Source organism: Penicillium concentricum, assembly GCF_028827145.1.
Source record: "Penicillium concentricum strain IBT 3081 chromosome Unknown utg000002l_segment0_segment0, whole genome shotgun sequence".
Lineage (NCBI taxonomy): Eukaryota > Fungi > Ascomycota > Eurotiomycetes > Eurotiales > Aspergillaceae > Penicillium > Penicillium concentricum.
In genome coordinates, this window is record NW_026622755.1 from 638,399 (window position 1) to 659,057 (window position 20,659).

Below are 20,659 nucleotides of genomic sequence, written 5' to 3' on the forward strand. Positions count from 1 at the left end.
CGGCTTTAGACTGGATGCAAGGGAAAGAAAACGGTGTAAACCATACCTTGAGAAATAGTCAAAAAGTGAAGATCGAACAACGGGGTATTTCAATATCGAAATCAGAAAAGCAAAGACGACCGCATACCAGGCTCCATCAAAGTCTTATAGCTTGCGCGTGGGCACCACAATGACACAAGTCACGCACCAGCGCGAAGATCTATCATTGTCTTGCCTGAAACAGGACCATTGGAGGATCTACAGGGGCAATTGTGGGATCGATCGGCGCTGATTGGATGATGGCTGGGGCGTCTTGTCGTTCTTGCGGGCGGGTGCGCTATAGCGGGGATTGCTCGCTTCGATGGATGCAACCTTCGAGTACATTACATAGTTCATACGTTGTTTGATCCTGTTTGATTAATGAATATTTAATTTGGGAGGAGGGGGCTGTTTTTGGCCCCTGCTATAGTGGGAATTGGTGTGTAGAACAAAGACATCAACAAAGATACGCACTGACTTCATTAGGAGTATGAAGTCATTGATAGTGGCGGAATAAGAAGAATTGTGCAATTTGATTATGTTGATGTTCTATGGCTGTCGCCATGTTCATGGTTCGAAGGACACAAGCATCGCCCAAGTTGTGACTTGAACGAGGCTGTTAGCAATGCGGCTGGCAATGTCAACCGCTTGGTGTCATAATTGTAAGGGGTTCATCGTGCAGCCGCTGAGGTTGGCGTTCTTGCAGGCTTGGCGGTGACACACAAGGCTTGCGTGGGCTCCCCAGAGGGGAAGGGATATACCGTGGTGGGTCATGGTAGCTAAGGGGCTGGGGCTATGACACTGGTAACTGCGCTGGGAGATTTCGTGAGATATCAGTAATAGATTTGAGGGAGATGGACATGAATTTGATATAATCGAGATAAAATAAGCAACGGTATTTGATATGGTAAATTTGATACATCATCTGGGCATGAAATATAGACACCTTGGGGCTTAGGCAGCAAAGGAGACGTGAGCATTTCACCTCCATAATTTGCCCTATAGCTCCGTGTAGTCTGGAATGATTTTACTGAATTGCAGCCAAAGTGGTGCTGTACTAGCACAAAATGATCTTGTTGTCCGGAGAGAAAGTCCTTTTCAGTATGAGGAGGTGCAAGCGAAGTATCATACCTTTTCAGAAGCCGGGTAATAATACTATGTCGAAGCTCCATTAGGGTGAGTTGTTTTGCAGCACATGGAAATTTCCCTTCATAATTAAACATGTGCTTCTGTCACAGTAGCTTCAACAATACTTACCAGCGTTGAATGAAATGAATACCGAGTGATCCTTTGTCAATTCTAACCGGGTTGTCCATCGTTCGGGAATTAACTCTTCCGGGGATACAAAAACGCAACTGTCTATTACTAGCATTACTATCTGTGTCCGCTGAATATCGCTTTATATATGGCAAGAAAGGTATTGTGATAAAACAGCATGAAGAGGTACCCGAACCTTCACATTACCAGGGATATATCCATCACCAATATAAAGGCCGTTAGAGAGCGTTAGACGCTGACTTCCCGAAAACAGTGGAGATTGTAAACGAAATGCTTCATTTATAGCCCCATCAAGCAGGCCACTTTTTGAAACACTGTCATAACTCAAACCAGGAAGTTCATCTAATCTTTTCTGTAGCAAGCTAGCCGGAAGAGAATATCTACGGCTGATATTACCTTTTCCATTATTCAACTGGGAAGATTGATCTGGGATGAGAAATAGAGAACGGAAAATTCATTATAGTCCTTGATTCGCAAGACCGCGAGGATGAGGGCGATTTGATCGTTGCTAGAGTGGCTTAATTTGTGCTTTTATCGCTGTTAAACATACTACTCGTATTCTACTTCCTCAAGCGGTCACAGGAAAAGAAGACATTCTACATCTGTTAACTATCATTCTTTCGGAGCGGCATTAACCCGACCTGCGGGAGGCGGGTACTAGCGGGAACGAGACTAGGTGGGTCTGGATTTGGTTTGTGATTGGCCTATTATCTGAATATGCTCCATGGCCATAAAGCTTGGCAGAGCCTGGAAATAATGGCATCGTCTTTTATACAACAATACAGCTTCAGAGATCGCACTAACACACATTCCAAGGGGAATTTGGTTCTTGTTCCAGTCCAAATGTCTCCGAGATCCTTCATATCCGATTTCAAATCATCCTGGGAATTTGCTAATCATTATTAATGACCAGTATCAATTTCTCCTTCTCCATTCAACGCTATTGCCATTAGATGCTTAAATAACCATTTCCCAGACCTATTTTGACACCACTGTCGGGTTTCAGGTGATTCTTCCTTTTTTCTTCAAGTCATTGCACCCGCCAGAAGAATCCGTCCTTATACCGAACAACGACGTCGTCTTTTCATCCGTTTCCTCGAATATCCCCATTTGCGCGAGCTTCCCGAGGATCGTGGCACCAAAAAGAAAATCGCAAACTATGATAGCCATGGATAAAGACGACAATCGCTTTAGGATACCTTTATACCAGCTAGTGCTGTCCCAAGATATCATCACCGACGACGTTCTCAACCACGAATGGGAGGGAAATGGCACGGTGGAAGATCCTTACTTGGTCGATTGGCTTCACGAAGATGCTCGCGATCCCCACCAAATGCAAGATTGGCTCAAATGGTCAATCACACTTCTACAAGCGGCTTCATTTTTGTCCATTACTTTTGCTTCGTCTGCTCTTTCAGCAGCCAACCCCCAGATCCAGGAACGCTTCGGCACCAGTACTGAGCTAGTTGTTGCCGACACCTCACTTTTTGTTCTCGCTTTTGCCATCGGGCCAGCTATCTGGGCTCCGCTTTCTGAGTTCTGGGGTCGTCAGGTCATCTACTTCATCACGTACGGGTTGACTACACTATTTGCTGGGGCAACGATTGCAAGTCCGAATATTGCGACATTGCTAGTCCTACGATTCCTCGCAGGCGCATTTGGTTCGTCGGCAATCTCAAATGCTGGTGGTGTGGTTTCAGACATGTATACGGCCCGGGATAGAGGGCTGGCTACCATCGCTTTTATTGGGGCCCCCTTCTTAGGTCCTAGTCTTGGTCCAATCACTTGCGATTTTCTGGCCGTGTCAAAAGGTTGGGAGTGGGTTCAAGGTCTTACAACTATCTTCAACGGAGTGGTGTTCCTGGCTGGGGTCGCTTTTATCCCCGAGACATACACCCCAGTCCTATTGCAGAAGCGTGCTGCCAAGCTCAGTAAATTGACTGGAGCAGTCTACAAGAGTCGTCTGGATGTTGGCAATGCAAATCGGACTGCTGGTCAGGTCTTCACCAAGACCATGGTTCGACCCTGGATATTGCTGTTCATGGAGCCGATTGTGCTGCTTTTGTCGATCTACATGGCTATCAGTAAGTTCCAAGTTCTCTCATTTCCACATTTTATTCTTATCATGAGCCAATAAAATTCTCAACAGTTTACGGAACGATGTATATGGAGTTTGCTGCCTTCCCGATTGTCTTTGAAGAAAATCTCAAATGGCCCCAGAGCACCTCCGGCCTGTCCTTCCTTGGGATGATGATCGGACAAATTCTCGGATGCGCATATTCAGTCCTCGACAACGGCCGATATAAGAAAATCGCCGATCGTACAGCCTACGCTCGTCCGCCTCCCGAAGCTCGGCTTATTCCGGCGATGGTCGGAGCAGTTACCCTTCCTGTGGGATTATTTTGGTTCGCCTGGACCAACTTCCCACACATCCATTGGATTGTCTGCGAGATTGGAACAATACTTTTTGGGTTCTCTCATGTGTCTATCTTCTTAAGTGTGGTGAACTACCTGGTCGATGGGTATACTATTTACGCAGCATCGGCGTTAGCGGGTAATGCTGTTATCCGGGCCCTTTTCGGCGCAGCATTGTATGTCTTCGCCCATTCTGTTCCTGATTCAAGTACTAGGAGTAAGCTAACTTGATATCTGTATAGTCCACTCTTTACAACACCGATGTACCAGAAACTTGGTATTCACTGGGCCTCCTCAATCTCGGCTTTCCTCGCTGTAGCTTGTCTACCGTTCCCGTGGATTTTCTACAAATACGGACCAGCGATTAGACACCACTGTCAGTATGCTGCGGAGTCTGCCCGACAATTGGATGAAATGACCGACCGGATGCGTGCACAAACTGAGCAGAGAGCAGCCAAGCAGAATACCTAGACAGGCAATGGGCTAGCGGGAAGCAAAGTTCAGGCGCATCTTGTATTATGACTATGCTCTATAGTAAATTACTTTGTGTGTATCGTGTGCATATAACCGACTTGAAAAATTTCATTTTAATCGGGTGGCCGATCTAGTCTGCTGTACGTATTATGGGAAAGGAGTAAATGAACACTGATTTAATTTAGCTTGGCAACAGGCTCAGTGAAACCAACCAATAAACAGAATATATTGATGTGCTCCCATGCTAGGTATTTTGTTTAGTATACTCAAAGGCGCTAACAGATGTAGCCTTGTCTGAGTCATTTACTATCCGTTATCTTGCTTTTTGAGTCCGTGTTCCTGGATCGAAATCCGAGCAAATCCGAGAAAAGTTCCATCTCACCATGGATTTCCACCCCAGCGAGCGTCCATCCGAGTGCGATCTCTTCAAATTCGAGCGATTCGATAAGGGCTATGATGCGGAAGATATATGCTGTGTTGTCTGTGGTGCCCCAAGCTTTGTGAGCTCTTCTTCGGTGCCCCTAAGTCAGTAGTCCGCTCATAAAGATCAAGGTGGTGGAAGCAGAAGTGCGAAACAAGAATCTTGAGAGGTACAAGTGGTTTGTACCGCAGGCCATCCGAGCCAAAAATTATCACTACGAGAAAGATTGGGATATTGCGAGCCTGCCAAATCATGATCTACCGCTAGAAGTACTCGGGATAGATGGTGGGTTACTCTTCCAACTCTCATTCTTGTACGAAAACTATAATCTGCCGAAGAGATTTCTGATTCCTTAGAGATCGAGATCGACGGTGTGCATTATGGGGAGCGGTTGTCAAGATTAGAACCAGTGAGTTATTGGGAGCACTCGTCGAAATTAGTCCACGATCTATATACGGAGTACCCGTATGTAACGGTACATTTGGAATGCCTTGACATGATACGACGTCTGGTAGACTATCGCCAGACTCTTCTGAAAGCTGGAGTGTCGGTTGGCCCAAAGCGCCCGACGACTCTCAGCCAGTTCTATGAAGTATTTGAACAACGATTAACTAGGGTGCATTCCGATTATCCCCTTGGACGCAACGGCTCGTTTCACCCCCGACGTATAATTGAGCCACATTTCTATTACTTTCGGGACACCAACCTCTTTCACAATGTCGCGTGGGCTTTTGGAGACCAGAAGGTCTATGTGAGTTCTGCATAAGTATAACTTATGGTGCTTCCATCTCATCACTAACAACCTGCCATTAGGAATACGAAATGGCACTATATCCCATACCAGGACTCACTCAGGAGATCCTTTCATATCTGCGACCTCTTCCACTCTCCTTGCAAGGACAATCTGGTATATCTCGTGAACTGGAGGCACTACCCACTGAGCTCCAAGACATGATTTATAAAAATTTACACCCGTTTATCAACCCGGAGCAGACATGCACTTATTCCTTACCGTCAAGGCTGTGGCGTGACTTGCTTTTCAATCGGCAGATCTTACCATGGCTTTGGGATTTGGACATCTCCGCCCTACAGAGCTGCCCTCTGACATCCGATGCGGTGGACGTTCCGACATTTGAAGCAGAAGAATTCTGGGATTGGGAGAGCCTTGTTCGCAACCTTGCACAAGTGGAGGTGTTCGAACCGGGGCAACCTTTAGAGCATGCTCCCCTCCGCCTGCGTAATCGTCGGCGGATCTGGAGACTACTAGAGGAGGCCGAGGACGAAGATATTGAGGAGTGGCTCGAGATTCATGTGTACAAGAGAAAATGACGTGGATATATGGAGAGGCCCCCATAAGGTACTCATCATAGCCCATTAAGGGCATCTTGGCGCTTATAAACCGGCGTCTTGTAATCACTGTATTCTAAGGTTCTAACCTTCCACTACTACTTTCTAAGTAAACCTCTATAGAGGTTGTAGTGGGGGACCGCGTCCTCCACTACGTATTGATACTGCCTGTTCATTCCTTACTACCTTTGCACGTATTCTCACTTGTAAGCAAACTATACTGCTTCCCTGCCAGACCCCGTAGGAGAAGATCACTGGGCACTGCAGTATTCCACCAGCAATTAGTAGAAATGGGGGTATAATGAGTGGACAGTTGCAGTTATGACGACCCATAGTGCGAGATACTACTGCAGGAATTGAGCTGCGGCTGAGACTAGCCGATACTATGGAAACGTTCGGGTCCAATTCTGGGGCTCCTGGCTGTTTGTAGCCCTACACCCGGACGTTGCGACAGCTGAAAAAGCCCTCGCCCTTGCACCCGCTTTCGGGTTTGCATCTCGTACCCTCAATGCTCCGGATAGGAACCGGGATTCGGAGAATAGCAAGGGTCGCTGGCGCTCCGCAGAGGGTTTCATGACTAGTTCTGGATCGGGTCTAGCCTTTTCAAACACATGTCTTTGCCGCTCTTCGTGTGGCTTATTTTGGGTGCTTGTCTGATTACTGTGACGACTGGTCTGCTGTAATTGTTAGAGGTTATCTCTACATACTAATTTAGACACTTTTACAGCAGCGTCGATATCAAGGAAGAGCTCGAGGTTTGTATACGGTAGAGGCAGCGAAAGGTTTGACTCAAGAAGTGGGGTGCGCTAGTCCTGATTGAGTGTAGTTCCCGCTGTGTCGATTCAATTAAACCTTTTATGCAAAAAGCCTAATATCAAGACAGCGAGGAAAGTAGTTTTGTACGATCAAGATACAAAATGTGAGTATGATATACACTTCTGTCGGTAATTACGCTAATAAGTCTTATGTAAAGAATAATATCCTAGATGCAGCCATTGCAGAGACAACCCAGACAATTTCGACAGTCAGGCACAAAAGTATACATGGAGTGTTGGGCTTGCTGGCGGACCTGCCTATTTGGGAAGGTACCCGCTCCGTTACTGATTAGGAAACTTTCTCCACTTTCGCTCCATCCATGATGAAAAGCCAGATGATATTCACGAACAAAGCTTTTGTAGTCTGTCTAGATAAATACTATAAAAGCTCTTTGATCTTCTTCTCCGTCCTATGTCTTCATTTATTCATTTTTCTGGTTCTTCAAACATTCGGTCGATTCAACAGCAAAGTCATGTCTATTGGAGTGCAAAATAGTCCACAGACCACGATCTATGAAAGTCAAACCCTCCAACATGAAAACCAGCCTTCATCGTCGGCTGAGTCGTCTTACCACATTCCCGACGAGAAATGGAATCACCCCCGATCCAACATAGCAAAGACACTGGCAACATTCTGGAGCTTCCTAATAATGGGAGCAAACGACTCCGCATATGGCGTAAGATCCTCTCTAGATACCCATAGCAGTTGAAATATTATACTAATGAGTATCACCCAGCCGCTCCTCCCATATGTATATCACCCCTAAACCTCAAATCCTAGTCCCCTTCTAACACAATCCCAGCTCGAAACCTACTACAACCTCTCCTACACAATCGTTTCCCTCGTATTCCTCTCTCCACTACTCGGCTATGTCACTGCTGCAATAATAAACGAGCGAGCACACTGTGCCATAGGCCGCCGAGGCGTAGCCTTCGTCTCATCCTTGTGCCACCTGATAGCCTACATCTTGAACTGTGTGCATCCGCCATACCCCGTTCTCGTTGTATCATTCATATTCGCAGGTCTGGGAAATGGCCTCGCGGACTCGGCATGGAATGCCTGGATTGGAAACCTCGATAATGCGAATCAATTACTCGGATTGCTTCATGGGGCTTATGGTATAGGTGCTGTTATCAGCCCTCTAATTGCATCGCTGCTTGTTGCGGATGCTGGTTTGCCGTGGTATTATTTTTATTACATTATGGTACGTGCTATTTTGTCCACTGCCTTTTCTGATATGGGCCTAGCTCATGTTGACTGATTTTCCTAGATTGGAGGCGCCGCAATCGAAGTTCTTGTCTGCGTTTCATGTTTCTGGGATTCTACAGGAGAATCGTTCCAACTCGCTAAGAATCAACAGCCTGGCGATACATCCGAACAAGCAGGCTTGTGGAGTGTCCTATCCACAATGCCATCTGCGCGAATTACTTGGACCTGCGCAATCTTCCTACTTGGATACGTTGGTGTCGAAGTTGCGCTAGGAGGGTGGGTGGTAACATTCATGAAAGAAGTACGGCACGCTGCGCCGTTTTCCAGCAGCATGACGTCTACAGGATTCTGGCTCGGAATAACCCTTGGACGGATTGTCCTTGGATTTGTGACTCCTTTGATTGGCGAGAAGATTGCCATCTCGGTAAGCTCTCCTAGCATATTTTGTGCACTCAAGTCATATCACAAGCTCACCCTTTGGTAGATCTATATCTCGCTCGAGATAGCATTTTGTCTCATCTTGTATCTGGTTCCAAACTTCTACGCTGGTGCAGTGGCGGTATCACTGCAGGGTTTCTTTCTGGGTCCGTTGTTTCCCGCGGTTGTGGTTGTCACCACGAAACTATTGCCAAAGCACTTACATGTCAGCGCAATTGGGTTTGCGGCAGCTTTTGGTGGTGGCGGTGCAGCTGTTCTTCCGTTCATTGTCGGTGTACTTGCGCAAGCTAAGGGTGTTGAGGTTTTGATGCCGTTTATCATAGCGCTTTCGGCGGCGATGTTGCTTCTTTGGAATCTTCTCCCGGGAATTCCTAGAGATAACGCATCGGCTAATAATAACCGCGGGGCTTGCTAGGCATAACATGGCGCATGACATATCAGGAACTGCATGCCCAAATGTGATGTGACCGATGCTAATAAATGAGTTTATAGAGGCCACAACAGGCTGTAAATAATAAAGTTGAGCAACATAAATGGATTAAAGGCAGTATAATCCCAGGACATATACAAAATATAAACCATAAGAATAGTTGACGGCCTATGGGGCCTTCATCTCTTCACTCATCTCTTCACGCCTGTCCACGATGAGACCATGCAAGTCGCGTATTCCGATCGCCCAAGGTGCCGATGTGGAAGACCCGCTGCTCAGAGAATGAAGATGGTAGTCACGTCCGACTCTTGGGTGGAATGTTAGTTGCGGCTGCCGTATTTATCAATGGGAAACGTGAAAGCAAGCGAAGACTAGCGCTTCAGGAAATTTGGGTCTTGAGAGTTGAACGGCATATCAAGCTCCAGAGGTGAGGATTACTTTTGTATGAGACAATGTTCTGGTTGCTAACGCTCTGTCCAGGATGGTAAGAGACAAGCCGTCCCGCTCACCAGATCACACTATAAGCCGCGTATGCTCCAAAAATTCCGAAGTTCTGTACATGTGAAGTCAAGAGTCAAGATCCTCCAGGCGTTAGAATTGAGGTTATATTCATTTCACCCCTTTTTCACCATGTGTAAGAGGTCAGAATAAAGCTCAGCTTTATAAACGCTCCCCAAAATATAGCCAGCATGCTCTTCCTACCCATCCAAACATGGTCCGCCAACCGCTTCGGCCGCAAACCCACCATTCTAGCCGGGTACATCTTCATGATCCTCGGCGTGAGACTCCAATCCGCCTCCCTAAATGCAAATATGTTCATCTACTCCCGCTTGCTGGTTGGTATCGCCGGTGCCTGGTTCCAATGCGCCGTGATACTCGTCACGGAAATCGCCTATCCATCGCATCGCTCGCTCGTCACGGCCATCTACATGTGCCAGTACTATGCCGGGTCCTCGTTGTCCGCTTTGCTTCGCGATGAGGCATGCGCAGAGTAACTGGGCGTGGCGCGTGCCTGTGATTATGCAGATTGCGTTGCCACTTCTTGCCTTGCCTGGCACCTTATGTGTGCCAGAGTCGCCGCGTTGGCTGATTGGCTGCGGGCGGGTTGAGGAGGCGAGGAGGATTCTAGTTAAGTTCCATGCTGGGGGGGGGGATGGAGGTTCACAGTTTGTGGCTTTTGAGATGGAGCAGATTAGCGAAGGTCTGGCGTTGGAGCGGAAAGCTCGACAGGAGACGCGCTGGATTGATTGTGTTAGGACTCCTGGGGATCGGTATCTTGAGTGTTTATTTGGGTGTTTTTGCTCAGTGGAATGGAGGGTATGTGTCAAATTTGGTTTTACTGTTGATGGGGTGGAATGAGTGGAGAGATCCGTCGCTAACTAGATATCTGTTCTAGTGGTGTGGTGTCATACTACCTAACTCTCATCCTCGATACAATCGGAGTAACCTCGTCAACAGATCAGACCCTCATAAACGGCTTCCTCCAGCTCTGGAACCTGATAATGAGCGTGGTAGGCGCGTGTCTTGTCGATCGCGCAGGCCGCCGTGCGCTCTTCATCAGATCGACTGTCATAATGCTGATCAGCTGTGTCTTCATCGCTGCACTATCAGGAAGTTTCGTGACAACGGGTACCAGCGCCGTCGGAACAGCTGTAATCCCATTCTTGTTCATCTACTATGCGGGCTACGATCTCGCTTTCACGCCCTTGCTCCTGGCGTACCCGGCTGAGATTTGGATGACATCGCTGCGTGCCAAGGGCGTTGCTATCTCCATGATGTCGAATTATATAGCGCTGGTGTTTAATCAGCTGATTAACCCTATTGCGTTTGAGAGGATTTTTTGGAAATATTATTTTGTGTTTTTGGTCGTGCTGCTTGTTGTCTTGGTTGTTGTTTGGGAGACCTATCCTGAGACTAGGGGGAGGTCGCTTGAAGAAATTGTATGCATTTTTGATGGGGAGGCGCGTGTTGCTGGTGATGGTGTTAAGGTAAGTGCGGAGGAAAGTTATACTAGGAAAATTGAACATGGAGAGTTGTGATGGGGAATATATAGAAGTTGTAGAACTTGCTTAATGTTCAAGGACATGAATATTTGACGTGACACGTAGAAAAGTTAAGATACATCGGGGAAGACCGTGAAACACATCAATCGTAGAATAGAGGTAATAATTACTACCTTTGTTGAAGCAGCTTACTTCGGGTTATACTTGTCTTTCCAGATCCTATAGTGTTCCATTAGTTTCAAACTCCAAATCCTCAGTCCGCTGAACATACCATGAATTTCCAAGAGTAGGGCACCCATTCGTCTCAGCGAGTCTGTAATACTTGGCCGCTTTGAACTATATCAACATCGAGTCAGAATAGGCACACAATATACATCTAAGCGGAAATCACACGTACCTTGTCTTTCTTACCCCCGAATCCCTCGAGGTAACACCAGCCCACTTCATTCATGGCATCAGTATCACCCAAGTTCGCAGCAGTCTCGTAATACTGTCTAGCAGCAGGAGGATCCTTTTCTATACCCCACCCATTGCGGAAGCAATTTGCCAATTCGAACATGGCCAAAACGAGCTCTCCTTTTGCAGACCCTCCCTTGTTAACACCAGCACGGAGGGCCTCCGCCTCGACCGCGGCCGAATTGGATGCTGCGGCGGAGAGATAGGTCACAGCGCGTGGAGTATCTACAGGGCAGCCCCATCCGTGTCTGCACATGTATTAGCATCTTGAAATTTGAGAAATAGCTTGGCGTGTTATTACCGTAGTGCGAGGCCATAAAGAACCTGACTCAGAGGATTATTTGCGCCATTTGGATCGGCAAGTTGTCCGAACATCTGAGTTGATCGCTCGAGATCTAGATTGAATGTTAATCAACGTACCTTCATCTGGACAAAAAAGCAAAACTCACCACCAGATTCATGCAGCCGAATCGCCTCTTGGATATTAATCTAAAATCCGTTAGTCCCACATTCTAACGACAACCGCAACCACTACGCAAATATATACGTAGTAAGCACTTACATCTTCATTCGGATCCATACCAACTCGACTCTGGCTCGAGCTCCTCGGCCTAGCCTGCTCCAGCCCCAATCCCAGCCCTAGCGACGCTTCCCCCTCACCTTGCCGCGGCAAGGACGACCCGGATTGCGCAAACTGCGGATTCTGCTGTACAAGCACAGTAGCCCTCTTTTCCCACAACGCCTCGCGCTCCTGCTTACTCGCGCTGTGGTCATCATCGATCTGCGGCAAGTCCGCGGGGATGTTAGCGGAGGAGTCACGCGAGTTACTGCGACTGCGGGGGTCGAGATGGAGAAGGTTTGAGAGACGGCGCTCGCGACGGGGCGGGGATTGCGAGGTTGCAGAGGCCAGTTTGGGAGAGCGGTTGAAGAGCTGGAAGCTCCGGCGCGGAGACGTGGGCTCTTCTTGAGTTGGTGAAGATAAGTATTGGGTTTGGTCGTTTGGGTCGGATGGGGCTGTGATTATCTCTTGGGTGTTTGTGTCTGAGCGGATGAGCTTGAACTCAGGTGCTGGGGGTGTTGGTGCATTTTGGGGTGTTGGGGTAATGCTGAGGTCGTCGCGTTTGTGGAGGATGTTGCGTAGTGAGGGCATGTTGCGCATCTACTCATGCGGATGGTGGCGGGGAATGGATATGAGACTTTTTGGTAGTGGCTATGGTATTTAGATATGAGAGATGTGTTAGGATTACTTGTAGGGCTGAGTGTTTTAAAAATAATAAACAGTGGCTGTGTAGCGGCTGTCCACGGGCTGATGACCCGTGGACTGGGGTCCGGAGAGTCTTGGCCAGCGGCTAATAGCCCGTGTGCACACAAATTAAATATATTGAAATACTAACTTGAAATACTTGGGTATCCTAAGGACATATGCAATGACATGGACTTTCCCCAGATGAAACCTTAGTATAGATCGCTTATCGCTTTCTCCACGGGCCCCGGGGTGGCGTGCTGCATTAGACCCTGCATATCCATAGGGCGCGGTGCATGGACTCAGCCTTTACCTCGGAAAATACCATGGTGTTTACTCAGTACAAAGCTCTAGAGTGGTACCAGTTATATACGCTCAAAGGGCACTCTTGAGTATCTCTATCATATTCTGGTCAAAGTGTTCTACGAAGAAACTGGCCAAACAGATTCATATGCCAGACATCAGCTGGGCATTTCCAGGCCCAACGCGCTTGAAAACATGTCTTGAAACCATGCATGTCCGAGTATAGAGTAAGAATCAAAATGGTATTGCAAGGTCTAACTCGGCAGATGCAAATAGCCCTTATAGTTTTGTACACAATGCCGAATGCAGTGAGCTACTGAGCCCATTTACAGGGCCTTGGACGCCATGATGCCTGGGAATCGTTAGTACTCTTCTAGTTAAAGGTCAGTTGGTAGATAACTCACGCTCAACATCAGCAACGCTCTGCTGGAGGATCTGCTGGAGGACCTTGGGGCTCTCAAGCTCCTTCTGGATCTTGGCAATGACGGACTCGGCAAGCTCACGCTGCTGGCGCTGCTTGACCTGGTTCTCGTAACGCACCCAAGAGTCGAGGACCTGCTTGGCCTCGGCAGCGAGGGCAGTGCGCTGCTGGAGCTCGTAGGCCTGGGACTCGAGCTGGGCGGTTTCCTGAAACGGACTGTCAACGAACCGACCCAAGTATCAACCTATGCGACTGGGTATTCCTACCTTGGAAACAGCGAAGAGCTGCTTGGTAACCTCAACAACGCCAGACATCTGGGAGACGTTGTTGATACGCTGCTGGACAGCGTTGGTGTGGTCGGCACGGGCAGCGTTCAGGATGTCCTTGTGCTTCTGGACCTGACCCTCAGCCCACTCGCGGTAGGCGGGACCACCGTACTTGCCAACAGCGGTGAAGACTGACAGCAGACAGAAAGCAGCGACGGTCTCCTCGTTCATGACGTACAGCTCGTTGCTGATGGCGGCGATGGACAGACCGGCGGCGGCAGACAAGGTAGCGGTCTTGGTGACCAGGGAGTTGCCGGGGATGGCGTTCAAGATCGACTGCGCCTTCTTGGCGGGCTCCTCGGCGGGAACGTTGGAGGCCTGACGAGAGGAGGTCAGGTTCGCAGTGACGGCAGGGACACCACGGGCGGGAAGAGCCGGCCGAAGTCGGGATGCGCCTAGGGTGAGTTAGTAACTAAAGGCATCGAGTCGATCAGACGGTCGCGGATCGTAAAAAGCGTACCAATGGCGCTCTTGGCGAGACGTGAAGCCATTGTTGCAGATGGAAGAATCTTGGTCAATGGGGTGGGTGAACGGAATTGAGGAGACTTGAGGTTCGGGATGGCTAGGAGGTGAAGACGCTAGCCGTTTCGGGCGTTGGTTCCGTGCCTCGGAAAAACCAGCTTCCGAGATGGTCCAAACGATAAAAAAAGTTGCAGATAACCCGGTCACGGTACACTACAAGACGTCTGCCCAACATGCCTGCACCTGTTACGGATTCGAGCTCTAAGAAGCGCAAGAGCGGCAAGAATGCCAGCGGCCCATCCTCCAAGCGCCGCGCTGTCGCCGATGACGATTTCGCCGAGAAACTGTCTACAATTCAAGACCTAGAGAATCAAATTGCGGAGTCGCGAAAGGGCTACAACAACATTGCGACTCTACTCTCCATGCTCAATGTCGAGAAGTCAGCTGAGAAACCCGAGATGGCCGTGGCTGTCTCTCTCTGCCGTGTGTTCAGCCGATTGATCGCCGGAGGAAATTTGACCGAGTCAAGCCGCGCCGCTGAGAACGAGAAAATCGTTGTGGCATGGCTGAAGGAGCGTTGCCTTGATTATCAGAATGCTCTTGTGGCTATCATACGCGAGGCAGATACTTCCTCTCAGGTATGTTTGCTCTTCATCTGCCGGGGTTTACTATTACTGACGATCTCCAGATTGCTGCTCTGACGCTGAGCATGCGCATTGTCAAAGAACGCCTCGCCCATATCCCGGGTGCGGAGAATAATGTCTGGTCGACGGGTTTCTTCAAAGATATCTTTGCGGCCATCATTGAGGCCCACAACGGGCAGGATCTGCAGTCCGAAGCCGTTGCCAAGTTCGTGAAGGAGTATGAGGATGTGAGATATTACACTTTCACACAGATGGCGTATGTATAACTCTTTCTCGGTATCGAGTCTTGTGGCTAACTTACATCAGTGATTATGCCTCTACAAAACGATCCCCCGAAGTCCTTGACACCCTGATTAAGATTCTTGAGACCTGTGACGAGGTACCTGGATCGGAACACGAGTTCAAAAACTTCTACGCGAAACGAGATACCAAGAATAAGCGCTTAGTTTCGGCAAACTCCCACAGAAAGCAGGCACAGGAGGCGTGGTTGGCCATTCTACGGAACAATCTCTCGCAATCTCAGCGCAAAAACCTGCTGCGTATGATGGTGCACAACATCGAGCCGTGGTTCAACCGACCGGAACTACTGATGGACTTCTTGACGGACTCATACAATGTTGGTGGTGCGACATCTCTCCTCGCACTGTCTGGTCTCTTCTACCTGATCCAGGAAAAGAACCTGGACTACCCTCAATTCTACGCCAAGCTGTACTCTCTCCTGGATTCCGAGCTGCTGCACTCGAAGCACCGATCACGATTCTTCCGACTGCTGAATACCTTCTTGTCCTCAACCCATCTTCCGTCCACATTGGTCGCCAGCTTCATCAAGCGTCTTGCTCGTCTTGCACTGAACGCCCCTCCCTCCGCCATTGTAGTGATCGTTCCGTTCATGTACAACTTCTTCAAGAACCACCCCACCACTACATTCATGATGCACCGATCTATTCGGGATAAGGATCTCCTCGCACAAGTGGAAAAGGAAGGCATGGACGATCCGTTCGATCCAACCGAGTCCGACCCCAACATGACCAACGCCATTGAGAGTAGTCTTTGGGAGATCGAGACTCTCCAGTCTCACTTCCACCCCAACGTTGCGGCCATTGCACGGATCATCTCCGAGCAGTTCACAAAGCAAGCATACAGTCTGGAAGATTTCCTTGATCACACATATTCGGGCATGGTAACTGCAGACCTTGGACTCGAAGAGAGAAATCTCAAGAAGATTCCTGTCGTCGAGTACCAGATTCCCAAGCGTATCTTCACAGATCGCCTATTAGAGGAAGATGGTGGCGTGGACTCTGGACCAGGGAGTTTCATGCGGGATTTGTGGGAGTTCTGAGGGTTCATATATCAGCGTATACCAATTCAATTTGTTTGACAATGAAGTTTCCTCGTGAGTTTAGACATTGCGGGGTATAATCATAGTTCCCTACCTTGAAGAGAAATGATCATCTACCAACAGATCCCTTGCTGGAGGTCTCACCATGGAAGTTCCGGTGCTGAAAGTAAGCATTAGATATGGGGCTCGCAGCAATGGTCACAATACAAGCCCACTGGTAGATCAAGGAAAGCTACAGCTTATTCGGCCTGTCTTGAGTCTCATTCTTGTTTCATGGCCACCATGGGTAAAGCTAGAGTGGCACTATGTCCAATCTAGCCCCTACTTACGTTGTATAGAGCAACGTCAGAGATATATATTCTTGTCTTGCAGTACTCAGTCATATACATTCTTTCAACTCAATTCAACTCATCACTATTGCTATTGCCAATATTGTTTCCTATCCATATATTCATGGACGTGGCCGTATTGATATGCCCAGACCATTGAGTTATAAGGCTGGGATATTCGGTATTCCTCGTGCCTTATGGATGACGATCAAGCCAACCCAACCTCCAGACGACAATACTAAACCATATGGCACCCCTTGGTATGAGATCGATGGTACATAGAGGGAGGCCCGAGAAATGCTTGATGGGCTGCAAGAAATAATCATGTTGTTCACTATAGCCCTATGTTGTATACATAGACTGATCGCCACCAAAACAAGCCGGAAAGGGATGGCATTCCAGTATGTCCCGGCGAGTCATCTTATTGGACCACTACACTCCACGTCTCATCCATGAGTATGAGCCCTTCTTATATGGCCGAACAATTCTCGTGGGCTTTCAGCCACCACTAGAAAAATGAAGCGATGTCGCAGCCACCGCCGGTGGCCAGTGAGGTCAAAGATACTGAATGACAGTAAAACCTCTCACACCCTTACCATGAAATCTGATAAAGTTCTCCCAGGCAAAGTCTTGCGTTAAATTTGCTCGAGAATTTCCAATACTTGCTAGCAGGCATTCCCCAGCCAAGGTAGACAACATACTGTATTAGGTAACATGTTGATGCTGCACTACACTATCAGGGCCATCGGAATGCAACATTCCCCCAAAACGCTCTTGGGTCTCAGCGTTTGAATACCAACAGGCGGCTTCGAAGATCACTTCTGTGGGGCTGGGAAAGATCCAGACAATTATTGCCGTCAGTTAAGAATCGTGATGCGCCACCAGTTCTTGAAAGTTATATCGCGTTCTCTATCACTAGATCCCCCAATTCACCAATTATACGCACTTTGTCTACCATCACCTCACTTTCTTTGAAACCTAACCGTCTATTGATTTTCTCCTGTCACAATGTATTTCTCAAAGAGTGTTATTGCCGTCATGGCTTCGCTCGTGACTCTTGGTCTCGCCGCCGACCCTTTATCCTTCACTTCCTGGCCTAAGGAGCCCCTCGAGGCTGGCAAGCCAGTCACTCTCACATGGATTGGTGCCGATGCTGATCTGGTAATACACATCTTTTCCGATCTCAAATCATAACAATACTAACCATGTGAAGCCTGTGACCATCCTCCTCCGCCAAGGTTCTTCGGGCGACCTGCAGGACGTGAAGCCGATCACTACTGATGGCAAAGGCGGTACCTTCACCTGGACGCCTGACAATGATGTCAAAAGCGGCAATACCTACGCCTTCCAGATCAGACAGAAAGACGAGACTAACTATACCGCTCTGTTGAAGTCGGCCGGCAAGCCCCTCGCCGATATTCCCGAAGCTAAGGAAGTTCAAAACACAGCCTCCGAAACTGGTACTGTTGCTTCTAATGCTGCAGCCACCGGTACTACCGCCGGTGCTACCGACACTACTGCCGCCCTCAACACCCAAACCATTGGCGGTATTACCCAGGCGACACAAGGAACCCATACCACAATGACTAGTACTGCCAGTAAGCCCCTCATCAGCTCTTCTGCCAACCCGTCTGGCAGTCCTTCTAGCTCTGTCGCTGCTAGCTCATCTGAGAGACTGATGGCCACAGGCACTGAGGTTGTCAATGGCAAGGAAGCATCCTCCACCGGAAGCATGCAAACTGGCGCCGCTTCTATCCCACGGTGCTCCGTACAATTGGCAATGGGTATTGCTGGTCTCCTGGCCTACATTGTTTAGTTCATTCATCTATTGTGGCGTTATCGGTCTGATTTTTGGACTTGTTTTGGTTGGAGTTGGGCAAAACTGATATAGCATCCTGTATATAGAATACCCCTGAAAATCGTTGAGATACAGGTGACCTGAGGCGTTGAGAAAGTAATCAATTACATTTAGCATCAATGACATCAGACATTTACAAACAAAACCAAAACAGAAAGAAAAAGCAAAGAAAGAAAACAAAACCTGTCAGTCCATATTCTCCTGCCGCTAGCGCCGTGGCGTTTCCGATGGACGCGCAGTTGAAACACAAAGAACGATGATCGACTGATCTTCCGCAACTTCCACCTTTCTTACCGCTTCATTGTTTTGGAATATTCTGCAGCGAGTTATAGTTTGTTTTATCTGTGATGATCTTTGTTGCATCAGATAGTACCTTTATTGATCCGCGGCCTCCCTTGCGATGTCTAGATGAATAAGCGAAATCTTAAGACAACGACCTCACGTCTAGCTCAATTGGCTTCTAATACTGGTATGAGCCTTTCCCTTCACAGTTCAAAGGTCCACTGGTTTTTTCTCCCATCTTGCTCTCCCATCCGGTTCCTCATGACAGGCGCGGGCGGTCACCATGGGGGGCTTCAAACGGGTCATGAAGCGTCTCAGCCCTAGCAAAAATCTTATACCGATTGCTGCTGACCCCCCTATCCGTGCAGAAGCGCCACAAGTCAATCTTTCGCATGTGGACACGCAATTGAACATGCACCAGAATAACGGATTCCTCGACGAACCAGCCGAAGGCCAGAATGGTTGGTGATTCCGATCCCACTCCCTCTACACCCCAAGCTTACAATCCCCACATTCCAGGCAATTACAATCCATCCTCGTCCCCTTCGAACCTTCCGAACCCTTCCGCGGCCCCCGCCGACCCGAGCAATGGCGAGATCCCCACATCAGAATGGTCAGCGGTTGGCCATGCAGCAGCGACAGGGAAATCAGGACGTGTTATCCACAATCTCCAGGAGGAAATAGCACGCCTGACGCGCGAATGCACACTCTATAGGTCCCGCGCGGAGGAGTACCAAAGAACCAACGAGGCCTACAAGATCCAGCAACAAAACATGAACGAGCGCCTACGGAACCTCGAGCAAGTCAACGAGACCAATCTCAACTCAATCGCACGGAAAGACCGGAAGCTGGAGGAATTAAGACTGGACCTCCAGCACGAGCGCACCAAGCGGCAGGATGCGGAAATGAACGCAAACCAGACAAACCAGACGATGCGCGAGGAGCGTGAGAACCAAAATCGTGAACAAGCCCGGTTACTAGAGATCGCCAAGCACCACGAGACACAGTACGAGGTGCTATCCAGCGCGACGAAACGCGAAAAGGCGGAGTTTGCAAAACGCATCAATGCCATCTGGGCCGAGTTCACGACTATCGCCAACGCCCAGAAAACACATATACAATCCACCGAACGGTTGGAGGTTCTTGCAGATCAAAAGAACAGGGAATTTGACTCCCTCAAGGAATCTTATGAGAAGCTGCTCGCCAACCATTCCGCCTATAAGGAAATGAAGGATAACGAATTCCGGGACACGATTGACACGGCCAAATCCAATAACGATAACATTGCTGGCGTTCTGGCTCAGCTCAAGGAGACTGAGACAGAAATGAAGTGGGCGATCCGGCTCAATGCAAGTCGACAAGGCAGTGATTAATTTGCGCTTTGTCTTTGTTTATCGGCAGCTCTTGTTTGAGTCAACCTCCAACCTTAGCTCTGCGAATTGTCTATCCCCCCCCGCCTTCTTCTCTCTGCTCTCTGCTTGAATACTTCAAAACCTACCGCCAAACGCCAGACCGCCCTCCAAATACCTTCTTCCGTCCCGATTTCAGCCTTTTCACTCCATCCCATGTCTTGACAACCCACACCCTACCTACAACTCCTGTTCATTTCTCATAGACCATTCTTGACCGGTGCATGGCGTTTCGTTTCCCTTTGCAGCAGATACCCGTCGTGGCAGAGTTCAGTTCGGTCGTGTACCCTTCGATTTTTGTATTCCTGTTTCTATACCTATCTTTCACCTGCATTTGCATTTTCATTCGGTCAACTATGGGCATCACCTTACCTCCTTTCCCTGTTCTACTGTTACCCCCTGTTAGATATGACGTTTGATGACCTGCATATTTTTACCCGGATATGATTACACTGTGATGAACATGACAGTAAGACTTGTCTCTTGCTTGTGTTCAAAAGACCGTTAAAGAGTGGCTACATATTTTCTTTCTGCCTAGATGTCATAGGCCTGTTATTATGCTTAACTCGGAAATTTATACTCCTTTGACTTTTGCTTGACTTGTTTTGCATGTACTTTGAATTTTCCATCGATTGCTGTGATCCAATCTCGTCCTGATACAAGATAGCACCCACGCGGGCTCACACCTGTCGCTTGCTAGTGACTTCCAAAGTTGATAGACGCGCGCGCGTACCCGGT

The 20,659-nt window shown here is 48.5% G+C and overlaps 9 protein-coding genes across 9 annotated transcripts; 7 read left to right on the forward strand and 2 right to left on the reverse strand.

Annotated features, from left to right (window-relative positions):
• Positions 1–2,455: 2,455 nt before the first annotated feature.
• Positions 2,456–4,182, forward strand: N7517_003807 (MFS transporter; the record flags this gene model as incomplete). The annotated part of the gene is made up of 3 exons (XM_056721537.1): positions 2,456–3,380; positions 3,446–3,887; positions 3,954–4,182. The coding sequence occupies 3 exons, from the start codon at positions 2,456–2,458 to the stop codon at positions 4,180–4,182; spliced, it is 1,596 nt and encodes a 531-aa protein (XP_056577787.1).
• A 386-nt stretch (positions 4,183–4,568) lies between these two features.
• On the forward strand, positions 4,569–5,935 carry N7517_003808 (uncharacterized protein; the record flags this gene model as incomplete). Its single annotated transcript, XM_056721538.1, has 5 exons — positions 4,569–4,685; positions 4,738–4,891; positions 4,945–5,071; positions 5,222–5,357; positions 5,420–5,935. 5 exons carry the CDS (start codon positions 4,569–4,571, stop codon positions 5,933–5,935), a joined length of 1,050 nt encoding a protein of 349 aa, XP_056577788.1.
• A 1,306-nt stretch (positions 5,936–7,241) lies between these two features.
• Positions 7,242–8,831, forward strand: N7517_003809 (uncharacterized protein; the record flags this gene model as incomplete). Its single annotated transcript, XM_056721539.1, has 5 exons — positions 7,242–7,445; positions 7,506–7,520; positions 7,572–7,973; positions 8,040–8,402; positions 8,463–8,831. The coding sequence occupies 5 exons, from the start codon at positions 7,242–7,244 to the stop codon at positions 8,829–8,831; spliced, it is 1,353 nt and encodes a 450-aa protein (XP_056577789.1).
• A 704-nt stretch (positions 8,832–9,535) lies between these two features.
• Positions 9,536–10,885, forward strand: N7517_003810 (Major facilitator superfamily domain general substrate transporter; the record flags this gene model as incomplete). The annotated part of the gene is made up of 2 exons (XM_056721540.1): positions 9,536–9,837; positions 10,243–10,885. 2 exons carry the CDS (start codon positions 9,536–9,538, stop codon positions 10,883–10,885), a joined length of 945 nt encoding a protein of 314 aa, XP_056577790.1.
• A 152-nt stretch (positions 10,886–11,037) lies between these two features.
• On the reverse strand, positions 11,038–12,464 carry N7517_003811 (tetratricopeptide repeat protein; the record flags this gene model as incomplete). Its single annotated transcript, XM_056721541.1, has 6 exons — positions 11,038–11,068; positions 11,121–11,185; positions 11,247–11,553; positions 11,607–11,700; positions 11,755–11,794; positions 11,868–12,464. The coding sequence occupies 6 exons, from the start codon at positions 12,462–12,464 to the stop codon at positions 11,038–11,040; spliced, it is 1,134 nt and encodes a 377-aa protein (XP_056577791.1).
• A 571-nt stretch (positions 12,465–13,035) lies between these two features.
• On the reverse strand, positions 13,036–14,176 carry atp4 (F1F0 ATP synthase subunit 4; the record flags this gene model as incomplete). The annotated part of the gene is made up of 4 exons (XM_056721542.1): positions 13,036–13,203; positions 13,256–13,478; positions 13,539–13,993; positions 14,059–14,176. Coding segments are annotated over 4 exons (822 nt in total), but the record flags the coding sequence as incomplete, so codon positions are not given.
• A 117-nt stretch (positions 14,177–14,293) lies between these two features.
• Positions 14,294–16,043, forward strand: noc4 (ribosome biosynthesis protein NOC4; the record flags this gene model as incomplete). The annotated part of the gene is made up of 3 exons (XM_056721543.1): positions 14,294–14,698; positions 14,749–14,960; positions 15,011–16,043. 3 exons carry the CDS (start codon positions 14,294–14,296, stop codon positions 16,041–16,043), a joined length of 1,650 nt encoding a protein of 549 aa, XP_056577793.1.
• A 1,337-nt stretch (positions 16,044–17,380) lies between these two features.
• On the forward strand, positions 17,381–18,188 carry N7517_003814 (GPI anchored serine-threonine rich family protein; the record flags this gene model as incomplete). The annotated part of the gene is made up of 2 exons (XM_056721544.1): positions 17,381–17,533; positions 17,586–18,188. 2 exons carry the CDS (start codon positions 17,381–17,383, stop codon positions 18,186–18,188), a joined length of 756 nt encoding a protein of 251 aa, XP_056577794.1.
• A 607-nt stretch (positions 18,189–18,795) lies between these two features.
• On the forward strand, positions 18,796–19,885 carry N7517_003815 (uncharacterized protein; the record flags this gene model as incomplete). Its single annotated transcript, XM_056721545.1, has 2 exons — positions 18,796–18,973; positions 19,032–19,885. The coding sequence occupies 2 exons, from the start codon at positions 18,796–18,798 to the stop codon at positions 19,883–19,885; spliced, it is 1,032 nt and encodes a 343-aa protein (XP_056577795.1).
• Positions 19,886–20,659: the final 774 nt, after the last annotated feature.